General features: G+C 38.5%; 1 protein-coding gene across 1 annotated transcript in view; it reads right to left on the minus strand.

Moving 5' to 3' along the window:
* The window catches only part of LOC135083026 (dystonin), a 282038-nt gene that overhangs the window by 104192 nt on the left and 165456 nt on the right, over positions 1 to 12390 (minus strand). Inside the window, exons 30-31 of the mRNA XM_063977789.1 lie at positions 7883 to 7998; positions 6978 to 7452 (exon numbers count right to left, since the gene is read on the minus strand). Of these exons, the coding sequence (XP_063833859.1) occupies positions 6978 to 7452; positions 7883 to 7998 (591 nt within the window). The remainder of the gene's footprint in view (positions 1 to 6977; positions 7453 to 7882; positions 7999 to 12390) is intronic.

A 12390-nucleotide genomic window follows, 5' to 3' on the forward strand; every position in this document is an offset into this window, starting at 1 on the left:
ACTTCAAAGCCCACTAATGTGTTTTCGACTGTCGTAGTAGTAGAGCTTTCAGAGACAATAGGCGTGTGTTCAGTAGTGTGTGTAATTATTACTTCCTTAGGACCAGCAATGGTTGTAGTGGAGACCTGCTTAATAATTTGAGATAATTCTGTTAAAGGCTTTCCTTGTTCATCAACTACGCTGCTAGGCAAAATCTCAGTTGTTGATTTTTCGATTTGCCTATACGTTTCTGGGTCAATAAGACCACGATTACGAGCTTCCTCGATGGGCAATTTTTCTCCGGTTTTTGGGTCAACCACGACAGCATTCTTTACTACTTCAATCACTTTAGACGCAGCTAGGATGGGAGCACCAACAATGGCAATAAGGCCGAATTTAGCAGCATCAGCGAAACTAATCTTGTTACCGGATTTGTCTTTGACTTCACCAGACTTTTTGTCAACGATACCTTTGTCGACTGCTTCTTTTAATGTGATTTCTTTGCCAGTCTTTGGATCCTTTACGTGTACAGTTTCAGCTGGCACAATGCCTCTGTCGACGGCTTCTAGGACATTGTCAGAGACCCCGGATGCCGCTGAGATCACAACAGACGTATTTGGATCATAAATAACTCCAGGAGCTACTTCAACAAGAACATTCGTTTCTGTCTTTTCTTGTACACTTGTCGTTGGCGACGTCGAGTCTCCAACAAGTGTATCTTTTTCCGGGATGTAAGAAACTTCTCGAGTTACGGTTTCTACAACTTGTTGAATTGGCTGCTTGGGTATTATTGTTTCGATTTTTGCTATATTTTGGGTGCCCTGAACAGGCGCCGTTATGTCACCATCCTTGCTTGGTCTGTCATCAAATCTGTCAGGTTGATCTACGTCAATTTCGTGTTGTGTAATAGTAGTCTCAGTAACACCGTGTGGTCCAACAATCTCCTCAGTGACGACGTGGTATGAGGTAGATTCATTCTGTGTTATCTCCACTGTCGTTACTGAAGATGCTTTAGTAGTAATTACAGTACTAGAGTGTTCTGTAACATACTCAGATGGTTCTGACTGCGTTACGATGGTTTTGACGATAGTCGTCACTTCACGACCATCTGGAGTAGTTTCACGGTACTCTTGAATAAGAGGCTGTCCATCAAATTGCTTTTGCTCATCAAAGGTTGGCTCGTCAATTAAAGGTTCTTGTGGTGACACGTCTTTGACTGATGATGGTTTTGGTTCAGGAGTAGTTTTACCTTCTTTCTGTGATGGTAATTGTGCTTTGTGATCAGCAGGGCCAGTTGTAGTGTCCGTGCTACGTTTCTCTGGCTGAACTTCTGATTCCGATACCTTTGAAGGAATTGGCTTGGCCTTGGTTATTGGTTCTATAGGTGCTTTTGGTTCGTGTACAGAAGGTTGAGTTTCTTTTAAGGGACTTTCTTTAACTCTGTCTTTTGGTTTGACCACTTTAGGGGCCGCTTCATCATATTCTGTCTCTAACTGAGTAACAATAGTTTTAACAGTAGTATGCACATCTGGTTTTACTTCTTCGGTCTCTAAGACAGATTTTGGCAATTCTTTTAGTTTCTCTTTAGTTAACTGGTATTTCTCAGGAGTAGTTACTTTAGAATCCTTTGTCAAGATAGTCTTAACAACAGTAGTTTGTTCTTCTCGCACCGGCGAATCGCTATCTTTTTTGCCTTTCTTCGTTTTGCTTTCGTCTTTTTTACTCGATGTTGGAACATCTTTGGGAGCCATTTTGTCTTTTTGTGTGGGAAATTCATGCGTTGCCTCTGAGACAATAGTCTCCTTTTGCAGGAATGTAGCTGTTACATCTGAAGGTTTAGGCGTTTTTTCTACAGTACCAGTTTGAACCGGAGATTCTTTTTGAAGGAGTTTATCATCTTTTTTAACAGGTTTTAGCATTGCTTTTGGATCAAACACAGTTTTTGTGGACTCTTCAATGCTAGTGTTTCGATCTTTTTGCGGAAGTTTATCATCTTTTTTAACAGGCTTTAGGATTGCTTTTGGATCAATCACAATTTTTGACGATTCTTCGACACTAGTGATTCGACTAGGTTTTTCAGGCTTTGTGGGAACTTCTTCTTTAGACTTTATGATTTTGCTAGTCACTGCTTTCGCTCCTTGAACGACAGCCATACCAGCTAGTACTGGAGCAGCTACTACCGCAATTAATCCCATTTTAGCGGCGTTCTTGATGTCAACAGATTTTCCTGTTTTGGGTTCCTTTATTTTACCTGTTTTCTTATCAATCAAACCAGAATCAACAGCTTCCTGGAGCGTTACAGGTTTGCCAGCTTCAACATTGTATATTACAGAATCTGGGTTGATGATTTTCTTATCTAATGCCTCCTTCAATGTAACCGTTTTGTTAGGAGACTTAGGATCTTTGAACTTTTGAGTCTTTTCATCAAAGAGAAGTTCAAACGCATCATTCAAGTCTAGCATTTCTGAACTTTTCTTTGGTGAAGCAACTTTAGCAGTCTCAGATGGAACAACTTCTGTGTTTAATACACCAGTAGTTACCGCTTCTGAGATTGATAATACTTCTCCTGTGTTAGGGTGAGTGAATGTACCTTCCTCAATGTTTATGTATCCGAGATTCAAGGCTTCTTCGAAGCTAATGTTAGTGTCACTGGTGATGAACTGTTCCTTACTTGTTTGCTCATCCCGCACAATACCTTTTTGACGGGCATCGTCCATAGAAATTATTTCCCCTGTTTTAGTATTTTTAACTTCATTGGCGCTAACTAACACGTAGTCAGCAAGAAGTTCAATCATTTTGGTTGTTATTGTGTGCTGAGAAGTAAACGTCTCGGTGATCGTTGTGACCACACCTGTGGTTTGCATAGCATCGGTGTTCGGCTTTACGGCCAGTAGACCCTGCTCCATAGCTTTGTCTATTGGTAAAGTTTCTAATGTGTTAGGATCAGTAAATGTACCTGCTTTTAGATCGACTAAGTCCTTTTCAATAGCGTCTTCTAATGTCACAGTGTCCTTTGATTGTGGGTAAGGGATAGACATAATCATATCTCGTTTTACAGCATCCTTGACTTGCATCACTTCTCCAGTGAGAGGATGTTTCATCTCTCCAGTATTTGGGTTGATAACGCCTCGCTTAATAGCTACTGATAAGGTCATAGAAGCAGGCGGGATTTCTTCTACGGACGAAATTGGTTTTGTTTCCGGGAATATCTGGGCATTAACGGCTGTGATTAAATCTACATTTCCGTTACTAGTTTGAACTTGGTTTTTATCATTGTCAATGATGTTTCTTTCTATCGCTTCTGCGAGTGTTATATTTCTGCCAGGGGAAACAGTAACGGTCGATAGCGGGTCAACTATCTCGCAAATAATAGCTTCTCGTAATGTCAAGAGGCTGCCAGTCTCGGGATGGATTATTTTTCCAGTGGACGGGTCTAACAAACCTTGTTCTAATACTTCTGCAATAGATAAGCTCTTTGCCAATGGAATCAATACTTCATCTTGACCCTCACCATCTAAAATGCCCCTTTTTAGGGCTTCTTTGATAGTAACAATGTCCCCGTGAACTGGGTCTTTTATTTCTCCACCATTTTCATCTACTAAGCCTTTTTCTATGGCCTTATCAAGTGTTATAGGCATACCATTTTCATCTTTATAAACTTTGACGGCATCTAAAATCAAAGCTGTTTCCTTACTCAATAAACCCTTCTCGACCGCTTCCAAGGGTGTCACCACGCGCTTCCTAAGTTTTTGTAGCACAACCGGTTTAGTTTCCAGAACTTGACTTTGTAGAACACTTTCCTTTGGAATATTAACCTTGTATTTCGGTTTTTCCAAAGTTTGTGTTTTTGTAATTTGGATAATGTCAGATGTCCTAACTGTCTGTGGTTTCGCGGATGGACCTACTTCTATTACTTTCCTATTGTCCGCAGACAAACTATTTTGAATTGACTCTACAGTTATAAAACCTTCAGAAACAGCGGCACCAACAGATACTGGTTTGTTGACCTGAGTAACTGTTACTGTGCTCTTCCCAGTAGGCGTGGACCTAGCAGATTCTATTATTTTCGCATGTAAAGTTTGTTTATAGTTTTCGTAAGTGTTTGTATCAATTAATCCTTTCTCATATGCCTCATCAATTGGCATTTGTTCGCCTGTCTGAGGGTTTACTACTGTAGCTACAGTTGTTACTGAAGGTTGACTAATAACTTTTTCAAATGTTACTGTACTTGTGCTTTGGGGAATTTTATCTCCAAGGACTGCAAAGTCAGGCGAAGAGTAGTTTTTGTAAGTCTCAACGTCAATTAAACCTTTCTGAAGGGCGACTTCCAAGGGCAATTTCTCGTTTGTGTCAGGATCAATGATAACTACCGTACTAGTAGTCGTGGGTTCGCTTGTAACTTTGGAATAGGTTACTTTACTCGTGGTTGTTGTGTGGTGTACAGTATCTTCGTGTACTGAAGTGTCACTCTCAGGTGACCGATCTCTAATTGATTCCTCGTACTTCTGATAAGTAAGAGGATCAACTAGACCCCGCTCATAAGCTACTTCCATAGGCACTTTTTCTCCTGTTTTAGGATCTACTACCATAGTACTTTTAACTACCTGTATAATTTTCGATGCTCCAACTAACGGAGCCCCTACCACTGCTACAAGACCTATCTTAGCCGCGTCTGCAAGGCTTAGTTTTTTACCTGATTTATCTTTGTATTCACCTGTTTTTTTATCGACTATACCTTTGTCGACTGCCTGTTTTAATGTTATTTGTTTACCAGTTTGTGGTTCAGTAACTTTGACAGTATTAGAGGGCACTAGGCCACGTTCAACTGCGTCTACAATATTTTCGGACACACCTGACGTAGTTGATATGACTAATGCTGTAGCAGGGTCATAGATAACTCCAGGCCTAATTTGAAGCGGCTCCAAAACAGTTTGTTCTTCACTCACTATATCGCCAACTTCAGACAGTTCAACTTTATCAGGCATACCGGCCACAGACGTAATCGTTATAACTTTTTGTGATGACACAGTCGTAGAAAGTTTTACAAAAATAATATAGCTACGATCGATTGCTTCTCTCATAGTAACAGAGCCCGTTGGATGTTTGTAATGACCTGTGCTGTTAATAATGCGCGATTCTAAGGCTTCTAACAACGAAAGCTCTTTCTTGGTTTTAGGGTGGATTACTTTAGCAGAATCTGAGTTGATAATGTTAAGTTTTAATGCTTCGTCAAGCTCCATAACACGGTCAGTACCAGGAATAGTGAATACACCTGTGTTTGGATCAAAAAGATTTTGGAATATAGCTTCCCTTAGTGTCCAACCACCACGAGGAAGCTCGATTGTATTCTTTTTGATAGTCAATGATGTGACTGAGGGTTCTGTTACAATAGATTTTGACGTTACTGTCCTTATTTCCTTCATCAGCCCTTCACGTGGCTGAATGATTTCGCGAGTGGCAAACTCGGGGCTTTTGATTGTCTCGGGTTTGTTGTCCCGCTGAACCTTGCCCTCTGGACTTGTAGGCCAGTCCGGGATAAACGATTTTTTAGTAATTTTAAGTTCAACTACCTGACCGGGCACTAGATCTTTCTTGGCAATTTCAGGGATGCGAACGACCCGAGGTTCGTTCTTTTCTACGCCAAGCAAGCCTTCGTCGAGAGCTTGTTGAATGGGGAAAACGGTACCTGTCGTTGGGTCAGTGAAAGTTTGAGTTGTTTCATCAATGAGACCACGTCTGATTGCCTCAGCAAATGTGAGGATTGCTTCGGACCTTTGAGTCGCAGTGGTGTTAGTTACTGTGACATACCGTTTCACTGTTTTTGTTACAGTCTGTAAAGTCAGAGTAATATTAAGAAGCGAATTCAACAATGCGGCTCCTTCGGGAGTTATCATATTAATTTCGACAGCTTTATTGAATGGAATAGGTTTCTTTGTCGATGCTTCAAGTAAATTACCGGTTTTAGGATCGAGAATATTTTTAAAGACTGCATCTAATACAGTCAGCTCTTTGCCGTTTTCATAAATTCCTATCCTACGGTTAAACATTTCTAAAACTTCGGGACGGACTATAGCAACCTTAGTGCAGTCTTCCAAGAAAACGAAATCACCGCTTTCGGATTTTAGGAAAGTTTCGCCGTTGGCGTATTTTAAATAGCCCTTCTTAAGAGCGGAATTAAACGAAATGAATTCCCCAGTTTTTGGGTCTCTGAATCCATCAATATCGAAGATTGATCTTTGGGAAACAGACGTGATTAGTCCCCGATCGACTGCTTCAGGGATGGTGCAAATTTCACCTGTCAAGTTATCGCGGAATTTATTATCGTGTAGAATAATTTTAGCTGCCAACGCCTCAGACAGCGTCAGAAGTTGACCGGTTGTTGTATCAGTGATACACTTTACATTGTCGCTATCTAATACTCCGGCAGAAATTGCCTCTAAAATGTTCAAAGGTGTTCTATTTGTAGGAGAAAGTATTTTTCCGTCATTAGTCATAAGATTATTATCACAGACGTCTTTGAGCGTCATAGGTTTGCAAATAAACCGTTTGTTTGCTGCGTCCTTGAAAGAAAGCTTCTCTTTTGTGATATTGTGTACGTATTTAGAATGTTTAGTATTTATGATGTTCTTTTCTATGGCTTCAGCAAGCGTAACTTTAGTGTCGTTTTTAGGATCAACGACTTCTCTGTAATGTGGGTTTATTAATTCGTTTTTAATCGCAACGTCTAATTGGAACCTATCGCCCGAATTCCTGTCCAATATCCAACCGTTATTGTCTACAAGATCTTGGCTTATGGCGTCGGATAACGACAGAGCGCTCGATTTGATTTTGATAATCTCGTTGTAGATGAGGTATCCCCTTTGGTATGCTTCGGCAATAGAGATGTATGTTCCGTTGGGTAGTCTATAGAGACCTCTCTGGAGGTCGACTTGTCCACAGTTAAGGGCGTCTGAGATACTCATTCCTTGCGTGCTTGGCTTGTCACCTTCAACTGTTACCTTAATTCTCTTCTCTGCTGGGTCTGTGAGTCCTTGTTCTGCGTCGTACAGCTCTCTCTGTATCGCTTCTAGTAGCGTGACTTCGTTTCCGTCTTCTGTCATACCGCAGGGTCCTGTTAGCCTGGCTGCTAGTTTGGGGTCTATGAGACCCTCTTTAGCTGCCTGCTCAATAGTCATGGTTTGTCTTGTCTCTGGGGAGGACAGTAGCCTTCCCGTTCGTACATCAAGTATCCTCATACTGATTGCTTGACCTACAGTCAAGATTTCCCTCGTTTCGGGGTGAACTATACCTCGTGATTCAATAATGTTCGGGCCTTCGTACATTTTGTGGACCCGTTTGAGATTCCTTAAGTCAGGTCGGTCATCATCGCCGATGATGGTCTTCGTGGTGTATTTAGGCGAGCTCAGTTTGCCATTGGCCATTGATTTAATGGGAGATCCGTCAAGTTCTGTCGAATGTGACGTCCTGACATATCTGTTGCGATTAGGGGAAAAAATATTAATAACACTCTTAGCACATACTTTAAGAATAAAATTCAATTCAATTGGTAATTTTGTATATCAAGTAGTACTATCTCATCTGAAACTACCTACTGTACTAAGCGTCATCAAGAAGAAGAATAATAACCAAATAAAACCCCACCAGTGAAGGTTCGGTAATCTCAAAATAAGTATCTCCAAGTCCCAAGAGTTAAATAAAAATTTAAATGCAGAATTTCTGTCCCTCAATGACCAAAGATTTTTTCTTAAATATTTTTTTCTTATTAAGGCAGTCTTTTTATACCGGCCAGTAATGTTTTCGAATATTATGTTCGAAAAAAAATGGGCACAGTGTCGACAGCACAACCACTGTCAATTTCGTTGCAAACTAATCCCTATTACAACCACATAAGCTATCCACTTACTTCTCCGAGGTATAGTGCGTCGTATACGTGTGCTCGGTGCTGGTGGCCAGGTCCTGCATGTTGAACTCTTGGCGGAAGGACCGCGCCGACCGCGGCGCCATGGACTCAACCAGCCGCTGGAAACAATAGAGAAGGACGGTCAGAATTGGACCCAATTGCACCTGTGTTAGGGTCTATTATTGTTATTGTTATGAGTGTATACTAGTATACCAAAATGTCGAAAATACATAGAGAATAGCGGTCAAAATTGGACCTAACTGCAATTTCATTAAAGTCTACATCACGGTATTAAGGCACCCCACTTTTTGATAAAACAGAACAAAAACGTTTATTTAATTTGCCGACCAGTTTACGTAATATACTGTACATATGTACTAAACTAAATTTTACTCGGTTAAATAATTATTTTATTTTATTACGTTAGACCATAAAATAGCGCGAGTATTCTAATGTTTTGTTCATTTATGTCATAATTATGCGAATCGAGGGAAGACTAATTATTCTAAATTCGCTGTAGTCTATTTCTTATTATCAGATTGATCAATTGTAACATATCCAATCCCTAAAGTTTCTATCAACTTGAATTGTTCAAAAGAAAAGTCAACTTTCATATTATTATTACATGCTTATAATTTTATAGCGTAAAACAATATAATTTTCACCTCGCAATAAAATAACATAGAAAACTATGTAAATCGCGATTCATCCAACACGGTCGGTGAGAAAATGTGATAAATCGCGCGTACTCATAACACGGAACGCTTTCCACGTCCGTTCGTCTAGCGATGCGTTAAATTAAGAAATCGGATTTTATTGTTAATGCTTTGACAATGCTCGGTTAAGCCTCATTAAATATAATAATCACCTTCCAAAAATCAAGTTACGATTTTCTCTCAAGATAAGTAGATTAGAAATCATTTGAACACGAGAGAGTTAACGAATTACAACACTTCGATTTATCAATTTGGTTTGGTAATTATTGTAATTAATTAAATAAGTTTGAATATTTTTCTGGTAGGCGTGTAGGATTTCAGCAACGAACATTTGAAACAATCTGAATCTGAAATATTGTCAAATCTTTTCTTTACAAGGAAGTTATTTGACTACAATCGCACCTGATGTTAAGTGGGATGCAGTCTAGGATGGTACATATCTGCCCTGTAAGTGCCTATTCACTCTCGCCTTGAAAAGGCCCGGATTGTAGTCTTCGGGAAAGAAAGCAGCAGGCAGCGAATTCCAGTCCCTAGCTGTTCGCATTATAATAGAGTCATCGAAACGTTTAGTGCGAGCTGGTGGAAATCTTTACCTTTAAAAAATCTTTACCAAGGAAGATCAAGATGCTATTTCGTTTTATTTTAATTTAAAACGTATGTAATGTATGTTACATAGAGTTGATATTCAAAACGTCTATACTTCGATTTCTCGATTCAGTTAGATAAATCATTGAATGCCTAAGTAGTTTCAATTTTCCTTGTAGACGAATTTAAAGTATTGAGAAAATTCTCAATCGCTGGAATAACATCAAATCTTTACTTCAAAAAATACCTTGATGATATTTCGTTGCGCATTTTTTTAAACAATCAAACACCGGTAGTTTATTTTTTTACGCCATATTTGTTAATGGAACGCGCATGGCATATTTAACCGTTTTGCAACCGGCAACCGGTCAATCACAGACCGGTGACATTTTGTTTTTTCCAAAAAGGCAAGGACCACGACTGGTTCGGCATAGCAACAACGTTATGTAACTTTTTGAAAGAAAACCGGTGCGTGGATAGTATTATTACTTGGGAACACGTTTGTCAAATACGGGACTTACATTCGTACGTCTTCTTTCGATGCAGTTTTTGCACAGTGAAATAAATTTAAATTCACGGGAAGTTTATATTATTTTTTTACAGCAGTATTTATTTACGATTAGAAATCAAATAATTATATCATCAACATGCATGTAATACTAGATATAAAGTACGCAATATACCAACCCGGCACTCGTACGCGAAATCATACTCGTACTCCTCCATGTTAACACTAGTCTTTACACAAAAACACAAAAATATTCATTTGTATCGTTCACTACACACTGTCATGTTCACAATATCTGCTCAGAAACGGTTTAGTAAAAAATCACTGATAGTACCATTTCACAACTAACGTATTGAACGTAACCTATAAAACAAAAATACGCGAACTATTTAACACTGGCTTAAAAACACAATAATAAATTACAGAAAAAAGAAAAATAATGAAATCGAGAAAATAGTACGGCTAGCAGCTTACAGCACTGGCCGAAAACTGAATGAAAGCCAAGAAAACCGTAAACCGATAAAAAAATAAAGCAGTTTCTAAATTTAAATAGTTTCGTAATGGCTTCCGACGCGTCTAGACGGTGCGTTCGATTGTTCGGCCCTAATGCCGATAATTACGTTAGTTATTTAACATTCGGAACAGCTGTTTGGGCGGTGTTTGAAGTTTGAGGTTAGGAAAAGTGACTGGCTGATTCGATACCAGAGGAAAATTGGATGGTGCGCGCGCATCGGGTTGCGCATCGCCGCATCTTGACACTTGACACGGCTCCTTAATGGCCACTTACATTGGGCATAATAAAAGTTTTCCTTTGCTGGAACTTTAGTTCTTTACAAAGAACGGTGAAATAGTTGTGTATAGAAATGAAGATAGTAAAGAAAACAGTATAGTATCTATACTCACAAGTTTCATAATTATTTATGAATAAGATAGAAACACGTGTACAATACCGGTGTAAGGATCAATAAAGTAATAAAATGTATGAATGGGGATTGAGGGCACACGCAAAACGTGATCAATCAAATTTCAATAATAATTGATAATACAGTTTTAAGTAATTTTACTGCAGGTAATACGGGGTACAGAGTAGGATATTTGCCATTAAAGAAGTAAACAAAGTAGGCCCCAAATTGCTTTTCAATTGAAATCTTCATTGAATTATTTACGAAAATCAGGAAGAAAGGGAATAATAAAAATATCTAGATGAACTCTGCGACCTCAGTCGTAAATATTATAGATCGTCAATATTCCTTTCGGCAAACCATTATTTTTAGTAGCAATCTTCAAAGATGTGCTTAGAATAACCGTTTATATTTATGATCTCATAGTTACCACATACATGGCATGGGGAAATGAGTAATGTCTAAATATTGATAATGTCTAACGAGTGCGTGCTCAAATATTTGTGCAAAGAATAATATTAATAAAAAATATGATGACAAACACCAATATTTATTGATTGAACTAAACCAAGCTCGTCGATCAAGTAGAGAACTATCTATTAATATTAGAATGAAATTTTGCTAATTTAGGCTGGGTTGCACTATCTTATTTTAACTTTAACGATCGTCAAAAAACTGTCAATCTCCATACAAAAAACATCGGTTATCATTATAGTTAAGTACTGCTAAAATTTGGTGGTGCAACTCCTCAACCTTAATTCACACAGATTCTATAAAATTCCGTACCTTTGAAAAATATGATTTTGAGTGTATACATTTTCTTTCTAGTTGAATAAACTCTATTCTGTAGTAACTATCGCCAGTTTACAGTTTTCTAACCATGTAGCTCTAAAATTGTTTACAAAATATCTCGTCCTAAGTCAGAAGTATCATTTTTGGAATCTTCAACTCCCAATACTCCCAAAACATAATAAACACTCGTCATAAACGCGTTAACGATGGAACCATCCATCTGAGTGAACGAGCGGTTTATTTCTGTTTGGGAATATGACAGAAGGGAAACATCGATTCTATCGTTCGTTCTGTAACAGTAATGTTACGATGTCAGACGTCAGAGACGGCTTTAAACAGCTCAAGTTATAGGAGGACTCTCATTGGGATTTCACTCCTTACAGCTTGCTGTCGTTTGTTTATGTAACTGATAAATGTAACGATGTCAGATATCAGAGGCGGCTTTAAAAGTCAAAGACTAGGGTGCTTACAGTGCATGTTAAAGAAGGGCACTTTGGGATTTACTCGTTGCTACATTGGGGAAGATATGTTCTAAACTTATAAAGCTAGCAGAAGCGGCACAGAAGCGTATTCAACAAGACGAATTGAACATTGAAGAAAATTTTAATCTAAACTAACATGTGACATTTACACCAAACTAAAAGTTTTGTATAACGAGGAATAAAATAAGTCTTAACATTCCTCCTTGCAGAACACCACTTTGTGATCAAATACAAAATACAAATAAACATTTATAGAGACAAGACGAGGAGCTACGTTCAGTATTTGCAAACAACCAAGTACGTCCATTAAGTGGGCAAACACAAATAATAATATACTTGCTAAAACATTGTTATGAGAATATTTTTATCGTAAGTCTATAAATAATGTCTTATAGTTTGCTTTAGACGATTCAGAAAACTTAACCGTGATTTAGAATCTACTACAGCGTTGGTCAGAGTAGTACCTATGAAAATATTGTCTTTATTATCACCTACATGTTATTTATTATTACGTAATGCCTTAAAT

This window comes from Ostrinia nubilalis, chromosome 22 (genome assembly GCF_963855985.1).
Source record: "Ostrinia nubilalis chromosome 22, ilOstNubi1.1, whole genome shotgun sequence".
In the NCBI taxonomy this organism is placed as follows: domain Eukaryota; kingdom Metazoa; phylum Arthropoda; class Insecta; order Lepidoptera; family Crambidae; genus Ostrinia; species Ostrinia nubilalis.